The sequence below is a fragment of the Cucumis sativus genome, chromosome 4 (genome assembly GCF_000004075.3).
Source record: "Cucumis sativus cultivar 9930 chromosome 4, Cucumber_9930_V3, whole genome shotgun sequence".
Classification (NCBI taxonomy): domain Eukaryota; kingdom Viridiplantae; phylum Streptophyta; class Magnoliopsida; order Cucurbitales; family Cucurbitaceae; genus Cucumis; species Cucumis sativus.
Window position 1 is genome coordinate 14,384,554 of NC_026658.2, and position 10,687 is coordinate 14,395,240.

At 28.2% G+C, this 10,687-nt stretch overlaps 1 protein-coding gene across 1 annotated transcript; it reads left to right on the top strand.

The window, feature by feature from the left end:
• Window positions 1–5,676: 5,676 nt before the first annotated feature.
• Window positions 5,677–6,831, top strand: LOC101209532 (probable membrane-associated kinase regulator 4). Its single transcript, XM_004142168.2, has 2 exons — window positions 5,677–6,486; window positions 6,631–6,831. The coding sequence occupies exons 1-2, from the start codon at window positions 5,677–5,679 to the stop codon at window positions 6,829–6,831; spliced, it is 1,011 nt and encodes a 336-aa protein (XP_004142216.2).
• The last annotated feature ends 3,856 nt before the right edge of the window (window positions 6,832–10,687 follow it).

The window sequence follows — 10,687 nt, forward strand, 5'->3', positions numbered from 1 at the left end:
TGGAGAATGTCCAGTGTAGGTGTGTACTGTAGATTATGTAGTGTGTGTGTTTTTATGGTGAAAATGGAAGAATGATTTAAGGTGGGTAGAGTGTGGTCCAGTTGTGGTTTTGTGTACTATTTGGAGGATGCAGTTTTGGAGTGTACACCACACACACAAAAGAGGGAATATATTTGGAGGGGTAGTAGCCACAGGGAGTAGGAGCCCTTTTAAATCTTACACTGAATAATCATAATCATCATCATCATGTATTATTACATGTGAAGGCTCATCACTTCGTATAACTAATAACAACGAGCTGTGCCCAATTGTGTTCAAACAGACCCACTTCCTATTTGCTTACCACGTGACACCATCTCATCCAATTATGCCCCTTTTCCTCTCTCTCTCTGAATTGATATGTTATTAACTTTTAAGGACTCTTTGAACTATTTTAGTGGCAGATCTAGAAATTCTCTTTTAGGAAGAATAATTTTAGGGATTGTTGGAAGGCTAATTCACCGCTAGGCCAACTAATGATATTGATCTTAAAATTATATATATATATTATATAACGAACATAAAGTTGAGTATGGCTTGAGCCCATTAGACCTACACTCAATACACTAGTGATTTCGATTCCTTACGAATCAAAATAGAGGAACCAACTTGGTTATTTTGCAAAAGTACAAGATCAAAATAAAAAAAATGAATTTGATAGTTATAAAATAAATCAAAACCAAAAGTATTTTGTAGAAGTTTGGGAGGGCAAATTTGATATGGATTAATATTACTTGCTTTAAAAATTGTTTCTAACTACAGAATTCCAAAGTGTAACAAGTGGTGTTTATGCTATATTTTTGAGCAAGGTGTTTCTCTGCTTTTGCATTTTTCTTGCTTATTTATGTAAATAAATTAATTTTTCTTCAATCATGAATACACAAACGATACGAACTAGCAAACACCAATCAACAAAAATATTAAATTTTGAAGTGTACACCCAAAGGTAAATTTAAAAGTACACATCAGTAAGCTTCCACATTCATTTTCAAATATTATTTAAATATGTGTAGTATTTGCCTTTTGTCCTCCTCTTTATCAAAATGTTCTAATCTCTTTATATCTTAATTTTTGTAACACCTTTGTTTGTTAACTAATGCAACACATCTATCTCTACAACGAACCACAATAAACCAGGAGTCTCATATTTTGTGTTCACACTAATAATAATAGTTTCCATTAAAGCAACATTAAAAGCTAGTTTGTTTGCTATCTAAACTTGATCATATATCTATAACATTAAAATTTCCAAAAAAAAAAAAAAAGAACGAAGTTGGTTACTTAATAAAACTTTGCAACAACTGAAAACTAACCAATATTGAGTAGCAGATTTGTATTGAAATTTGGAAAAGTGGATGAGAGAGAAATGTAAAGAGTTTTGAAGTTCACCCTCTCTGTCTCAGTGTCTCTCCCTCTAATATTAATAACAACAATTCATTAGTTATTTAATTATTCATTAATCAACTTATTAAAAAGCAAAGTAAGATTTGATTTTCCGACATGTTGACCAGGTCAAAACGAGGAGGCCCATATGCCCCTTCCATTTGATAAGCCCTATGCATACATTATTTATCTCTCTCTCTCTCTCTCACACACACACACATACACATATATACTTTTTATACTTATTATATATATTTGTTTCTGATATTCAGATATGGGAGGGGAGCAGCCAATAAATTATTACATGTCCAGAAAATTTTCTCTTGGAGGGAAAAAATAGTAATCTTAAGTTGAGAGATTGTTGGCTGCTAAAATATCTCATCCCCACTTTGTATGAAAAATATCATCAAAGTTTACATCCCCACTTTCAACCCAAAATATCATGAAAGTTTACATTCCCACTTTGTACGAAAAATATCATTAAAGCTTACTAATTTTGGTTGTGTTCTAACGTGAGTGTTACTAATTTCGACAATGAAAAATCAATTTAATTAAGCGGTTAACTTTGTCAATCAAGTAGTTAAGTGCTAAAGTTAACGTAATTCAATAGTAATTGATACGTATATATTTTTTAAGATCGAAGGTTTAATTTTGTACTTTTTATGTGATATTGTGTTAAAAAAAATAATAATAAATCCAAACAATGAATTCTTTTTAACAACTAAGTTTTTTGAAAAATTAAGTATCAAATAGCCATCAAAATGTTTTTTTAGTTCAAATAATTAGGAGGGTTGATTACAAATGTAAATATGAACCTCATATTTTCATTACAATTACCTAACAACTATAAACAATAAACATAATTAAAATCAAAAGTTCACTTCTCAAATTACAAGTCAGAAATAAACATGGTCTAATCTCAATAACAAATATACATAAACAAACAAAAATCCAATTAATTAGAAGACTCTCACAATTTTGTTAGATCTTTTAGATGTTTGTTACAAATTTAAATATGAACCTCATGTTTTAAACTAACCTTATAAGCATCTTTTTAGAACTTATAAAGACCATATTTTAAACATTTGGCATTTCATCAAAAGGTAAAAGTATACACTCAAATGAGTTACTCTTTATTTTCTATTAGCATTTTCTCAATAAAATTTAAAAACATATTGATATGTAATATGTTTACTTACCTAAAAAACTAAAAATGATTAAATTAACTTCTAGTAACTAAATTTAAAATTAGATTTGAAAGTTCAAAGGATCAAAATAATATTTTATTTTTATTATAATGATTTTAATTTTCCCAATTGGGCCTCTATAGTTAGAATGAGAATAATACACATGGCTGAATTGCTGCCATGAATAAATAAAAGAAAAAAAAAATAAAAGTTTATTGTCTCTTTCACCCACATTTTAGTTCTTGGAATTATCCAATGCATGCATATGAATTTATGTATATATGTATATATGTATAAAATAAAACCTTGCATTTTCACTTAAATTGCAAAAAGGGAAAAAGTTTTTCTTTTTCAAAAAATTAACTTTGCATATTTATGATGCATTTGCATAGCCTCTTGAAAAAGGAAAAAAGAAAACCTTCTAGACCAACCTAAAATGATTATTCTATGTAAAAAAAAAGGGTATCTTTTTAGGCTCTATAGCTCAAGAAAATAATTACACAAAGTTGTATTTATTATTATTTTTTATTTTAATGTTCTTAAAATAGTTTTGTTTTAAGTCAATTTTTCATCAATTTTTTAAAGAAAATAATATATATATATATATTATGTGAGCCAATAATTAGTTTTATAATTAATTATATGAATCCATGTATATGTTCTTGTAAATGATTTATTTATTTGTGGGACAATAAATTATTTAAATATTTTAAAAAATATAGGACTTATAAAATAATTGTACTTCAAATTAAATTTTAGAAAGAAAAAAAAAAGCCTTAGTAATCATTATTATATATAAACTAATTAGTTAGTTTACATGTGAATTGTCATCTCCTTTTTTTATGGCTCATTTCTTTTTATTTTCTTTCTTAAATATTTATAATAAATTGGCTTTAAACATTTTTTTAAAATTATGAAAATTTTGAGATTAGTTTGTGAGATACTTCTTAAAATTTATGTTTCTTCTCGCATTGTCTATTTATTTCTAAACAAAAAGTTGTTCAAAAGTTATTCTATCGTACTTGTTTTGAATATTTTTTAGTTTTTGAAAATTTAACTTATAAACCGTTGTTTCACTTTTTTCTTTCTTTGTTATCTGCTTTTTACAGATGATTGGTAGAAATTTAAATATTTAAATATTTTAAAAATAATTCTTAAATACTCGTTTTTGTTTTTAAAAGTTTATGAATATCTACACCATAAGAAAATAGAGTGCAAATAGGGTAGAATTACACATTTCGATTTTATTGGCTAGACGTGAAGCTTAGAAAGCCCTATTCGTTCCTTGGACCACTTCTCTTCTCCTTACGAGTCGAAAACAAGAGCTTAACTTAGATCATTCTTTATTAAAAAAGAATGCAAAGATCTTCTTCTCTTAGATAATCCACAAAAATGGATTTTTCTCAAAGAAGAACAAAGTACAATGGAAGTAAAGAAAGTGAAAGTGGAATAAACATGTTCAAGGATAGGCTTTAATCTTTTTTAGTAGGTTTAGAAGGAAATCAGGTTGAAGAAGAGGAAGGTTTTATTTTAAAGGGAAGAAAAAGATTTTAAAAAATTATCAAAGCATGAGTAAAAGAAAATTACTTAATTTTCAAAAAGCTAGAATAAATTTCCTTTAAGTTTTAAAAACAAAAAATGGAATAGTTTGAATTTTTAATAAAGAGATAGAAAGTAAATAATATATAAATATAAAATTTGCATGGAGAGTAAGGCTTATAAACTTGATTTTCTAATAAAGTAATTATTATAAATTAAGTATATTATAAAAATAGTAAAATATTTATAAAATATAGTAAAATCTATTAAATTTTTGAATCCATACCAATTTCTCTCTTCCTTTCCATTCCTAATGAGATAGGCAAATGATTTCTCAAACTTAAGAAAAGAAGAACAAAAATATATTGATACGTCCAAATCATTGATGAAGAGAAAAAAAAAGTTGTAGAAGAAGGAAAAAGATGGATGTTGATTGAAGATTGAAGAATGTTATTCAAAATAAAGAAAACAGCTTTTCTCCCACCTGAAAAATTCACTTTCTAACTTTTGTTTTTCTACTCGACCTAAACTTTAATTTGGATTTTGTTTAAAACACATTTAATCTTTCGAATGTGAATATGTGAACATATCTTGTATATCGAACTATATCTATTGTTATAGATAACTTTGAACCTAAGAGTAAAATCATCTTAACACATAACCAAACAAAGACAAAAGTCTAATCGAACGAACAAAGTCTAGTAAAAAAGCATAGAAAGGAAATGGAAAACCAAAGCCCACTCTAAGTGCCTTAGCCAAATGAAGTAATTTGGGTCGCAAACTATTCCACCGTGTAGAATGATTCCACCTAAAGGGAAAAGGTGAAGTAGAGCCTATAAATAAGACGAAAAGACTAAAGAGAGCAAATAGATTGCAATGTTTAACTTAAGCATCAAAGTAGGCATGACGTCAGTTGCTTTAATGTTAACTCAATTCTATTTTTCTAGAGTTGTTGTTCTCTCCAACCAATCAGCACATATATTTATGATTGCACCACAACTACACAAAGCAATATTATAGTTATTGTCATCGACTCTTAATTTTAATTAGCACAAATAATATATCATCTCATAACTACAAAAGTAATATCTTTGGGAGTGAAAGTTCCTTGGACATAAATTAAAATACAAAATGGTGTGGTAGGTGAGATGGAATAAAAATTTGCATCATCATATAGTCTTGAATCATCTCTATACATCTTTAAATTTTAATTTTTTTTCAAAATTTTAAATGATTTATACTCCAATAATAAAAATAAAAGTAATAATGATTTAGAACAAACAAATTTAACTCAAAACTAAATCTTGCAAATCTCTAATTTAATCAAAAAATTATTTTATAAATTTCTGATTATTCATACTTTGGAAAAGCTATATATATATATATTATAAAGAAAGGCTGCAGCCATGGGAAAGAAAATTTGAACTTACCAATAAAAACCAACGATCTCACACTTGTGATTGTGCCTTACCCCTTTCTCTCTCTCTCTCTCTGTCTTCTCTGCCACTCTCTCCGGCTACACACTGCCATGGCCACCGCCAATGCTCCATTCGCCTCCGCTCCCGCAGAAGAAGACTACATTGACATGGAACTCACCTCTTCCCCTTCTTCCAAATCATTTTGCTATTCCATTGGATCACCCCCGCCACCGCCACCGCCACCGCAGGCGGCCAGAGATTTCGAGTTCCAATTTCAAATGACATCATTTTCCGGCGAAACAGAGGCGACAACTTCGCCAGCCGACGATCTGTTCTACAAAGGAAAATTACTCCCTCTCCACCTCCCCCCCCGTTTACAAATGGTTCAAAAGCTTCTTCATAGCCCCAACTCCCAGAACCCATCAAGAAAAGCGGAATCTTTCTCAGAAAATTTCGAGATTCCTTTCATCTCCATTAAAGCTCCACCTCCCGAGTCGTGCAATGTGTCACCCAGTGAGTCGTGCAGACCGAGTTGCGAGTTGAACCCGGATGAGTTTTTGTTGGGGTTTAGAGGGGAAATTATAAAGGATTTTGTTAACCCAACAACAGCAACAACAAAATCATGGTCAAAGAAAGTGAAGCAATTGAAACAATCTTCACAAGCTTATTTCAAATCATTATTTGGGAAATCTGTTTGTTCTTCTAACAACAGATCCTCTGTTTTCAATGAAGAAACGGAGAACATTTTTGAAAACAGGAGAAATTCAGGAAAGTTCATTAAAGTTTCCAAAAAAACCCCTTTTGGTAGAATTGATTATAACAAATGGCAGATTCCGAATCAAACTTTAGAGAAGGAAAAAGCTGAAGAATTCTATGGTGGGATTTTGAATATTAACAATCATAGAAGGTCATTTTCTGGGGCAATTCAGAGAACTTCCTCTTCTTCTTCTTCTTCAACTAATAATAACAACAAAACTTCTTCTTCTTGTTCAACTTCTTCCTCAGGTTCTTCATCTTTATCTTCATCATTTTCTTTTAGTTCAAATGGGTTTTGTGATCTGCAGTCATTTAAGAGAAGCATAAGTTCAAATTCAGAGATAGAGAACTCCATTGAAGGGGCAATTGCTCACTGTAAACAATCTCAAAAGATGATTGTTAATTCAAGAAAAAATGAATCTGAATCTCAACTACAAACTTGCTCTCTCTCTGTTTCTAAGGTTTTGCCTTGTGGGGATCAGAAAACTTCCCAACTTTGCAGGATTTGACGATGGCTTCAGTATCACTATACTCTCTTTTTCTTTTTCTGCTGAGTTTGATTGTGGATTTGAAGTAACTGAGGAAGTTGAAGGTAGATTTGAAGCTCAACAATGAAGATTCAGCTTGAAGATGATGAAGAAGAAACATAGATTTAAGATTATATTATTGTAACAAGGATGTTCTAAATCATTCAGTATGCTATAATAATTATTATTATATTGTTATGTTCTTTCTTTATGTACAAAATTGTATAGTTGTTTGAGTTCAATCAAACAGCTCTCTATTTCATTACTTTTTGAGTTTTTCTTTCTTCCTCTGAGTTATTTCCTGTTGAGTTCATGTTTGTAAGCTGTTAGATTCAGCTGATTTATATTCAATCATTTCCCCCTCCATAAATGATTGTAAGATTACTGATTACTATATTTAAACATCTCTCTTTCTTTCTTCATATAGATAGATGATATCGAAAATTGAAAATCATATGTTAAACATTTAGGTAAGTTAACATGTCCAACTCACTTGTAAGGATCGAATATGTAATGATCTTGTCGATATATTTTAAGGTGAAATAAATTATGAAAATGATCCATCTTTTCAAAATCTACAAACCTAAGAATTAGTATCGAAGAGATTCATCTCTATGGACTTGCAAAGCTAACAAACTCATGTCTACTCAACATCATGAGTAGAGCTTATCAATTAAATCCTTCAATTTATATTAGAAGTACGAAATTCTAAATGTATCACCCCACCTCGATCGTTTGTAGTTAGAGAAAAATAGACTAATAATATGTCGGTCGAAATAAACATATATATGTAATGAAGACCCGACCCTGTGTTTGAATAATATTTAAGAAGAAATCATACAATTTCACCCGTGACGACGAAACATTTTATTATTATTTGTAGCATCAAAATGTGAGAAGAGAGGAAGATATTATTACATTGGAAGGTTGATTTTGACAATGTTGAATGGATAAAATGGGTTCTCAAAGGACAGCCTTACCCAAATGTAAAGGACACCCTCTCCCTCTTCTTCTCCAAAGTACTTTCCCTATGACAAAGAAAAGAAACCCTAAAATTTGATCTTATATATTGTATTTTTTTATATATAAAATTATTATTATTTTCTAACAAATTTCAATAAATATTAACCATAATTTGACAACAACTCGTTTTCATGATTAAAATTGAACAAAAAAATTGATAAAAATAGTAATTCATCTTTTATTTTTGGTTACTATCATTATCATAGTTTTAGAGAAGTACCCTTTCTCTTCTCCACTCAATGACAGCTAAAAAGATTGCAAAAGCAAACATTTGCATATATCATCATGACCTTATAAGTAAATTCAAAATGAAAATAAAAAGTACTTTTTATCACTCAGTTTTTTCATAGATTCCAAATGGTATCTGAAACTTTGAGGCAGCTTTATACAGCTTCACACTCTCAAATAACCAACCATGGAAGATCCCAATTGCATAATAAAGTTATTGCTGAATCTCAATCTTTTCTTTTTCTTTAATAAAAATTCTTTTTAACTCTTTAATGAAAAGGGGAAAGAAGAAGAAAAAAAGTATGTGAAAAAGAAAGAAAAGTTAAGTATTGGTTTGTGATGATTTCCATACTTGTTCTTGTTCTGTCGTCACATGCTTGCTATATACACGTTCAATATGTTATGATGGTCCGTTATGATTAAAGTGAATGTTTGAAGATTTTAATATGAGATGTCAAAAGAAATAGAATAAATGCTTAGATCCTTGTATCACGTTTATGCGTTACGTTTGAAAGAAGTGTTGATACTATATTGAGACTACGACATTAATACTTTTAAAGTGTTGGATTAGTTAATTTGAAAGTGATTTTTTGAAAAAATATTTAGTAATATATGATTGCTTTGACGTTTCCTTTTCTCTTTCAAAGACAAATGATTTGTTTGGAATTATCTATCCTTTTCTTTTATATATAAGTTTTCTAACATAAGAGTGTAACATCAAATGAGATATGAATTAATATAATAAGATCAAATATCAATTTATATTTCTTTAAACATATCCTATTTTTTATATTAAATTTTTTATTTATTTTAGATTCTTGATTTATAAAATATGATTATTGATCGCTTAAAAATAAATCAGCTATTCAATTATGGATTGTTTTTGTGGCCAATTAAAAATGACATCGCATATTTGAAGCTTGAGAAGAGGATAATTTGGGTCTCAACCCTAAACCTCATCGGTCAAGAACAAGGCTACGTCTTCAAATTTGATAAATGAAGCATGCTAAGATCCATGTGCTCTAATACATTTGCCTTTAGAATTAACTTGAGATTACTCAAAGTCGTGTTCTTTTTAAATTACAAAATTTGTTTGTCACGTAAGAGAGCCATGTACGTTTTTTTTAATTCAAATTTTAACATTACCGTACATTATCAAAATCAATAAATGACAACACGTTTCATCGTGGTTTGAATTAGTTTCTTACTCTTATTTTCAAATTTGTTTAAAGGTGACTAATCTTTTTTACCTGTAAATCAAGAGAACATCTATCGCTTACAAAATACATTATCGAATATATAAACAAACTAGAAAAAGTGGGAAAAAAAAAAAGAAAAGAAAATCAAATTGATATTCAAATAATTTTAAATCTGAAATTGTTCAGTTTTTGTATTTTTAATTGTGTTAATACACTCTCCAATAAAATTTTAAATTTAATCTTCACTAATTGTTTTTCTTCAAAAAAATATTGTTATTTATTAGCTCTTTTACAATAAAATTTGAAAAAATTAGTTAATTGTTAGATTTTTTTTAAAAAATATTTTTAATTCTCACTTTCGTTTTACTTCCGTTCAACCGGAATAAGTTTAGTTTAACTGACACAATCTTTTAGATGGAAGATTCAATCTAAATTTCCTATAATTGTTATATTAAAAGAAATACTTCCATTTAAAAAAAAGAATACAAAAAGTTATAGCATTCATGATTTTAAAATAAAAATTTGAGGAGAGTATACATTTTACTTTTTGAAAGTTTAAGATTTCAGAGGATTGATTGTGTAAAGTTCTCGAACCGTAAATATAATCGAAAAGAAATTATTTTAAGTGACAAAACTGTTAAGAATACTTACAAATATAACAAAATTTCATTGTTTGTCATTGACAGAAGATTTAACACCTACTAATACTCATCAACAATAAATTGTTGTAGTCTATAAGTATTTATCAATATCTATCGATAATATTATGCTATATTTATAAACCGTTTGATTCATTTTATTATATTTAAAAATAACACAAATTTAAGTCCAAGTTCATCCATCAAAATTTCATAAAATAGATAATTGATATATATATATAAATCATAGTCTTGAAAATAAGCATATTTAACTAATATTACATTTCAACCACTAAATTTCAAAACAATATATATTTAAAATTTAGTTTCTATCTCTAAGTCTAAAATTTGAAAATATTAAATCCTAATCTCTTGCTTGTTTGTCCTTTTAGCATCAAAGTACTTTGAATTGTCCTTCATAATCATTTTTGTGCCCCATTTGCAAGAGACAATAAAAATCATTTAAAATAAATTTCTTTATGAAAAAAAAAGATATTGAAAACTTTGTTTTTGTTTCAATCCAATCAAATTATATATTTTATATATATATATGTTTTTGTTTGCATCAGTTGAAGTCACCTCATGAATATAATAAAGTAGATTTATATTTATATATTTACACAATATAATATTTTTCACCAAACTGCAGAAGCAAACAAAAAATCTTTTGCCCTATTATTAATAAAATAGAAAGATTTTATTGATTCTGAGCATCCATAAGATTTTGTTCTCTCTATAATCATATCATCA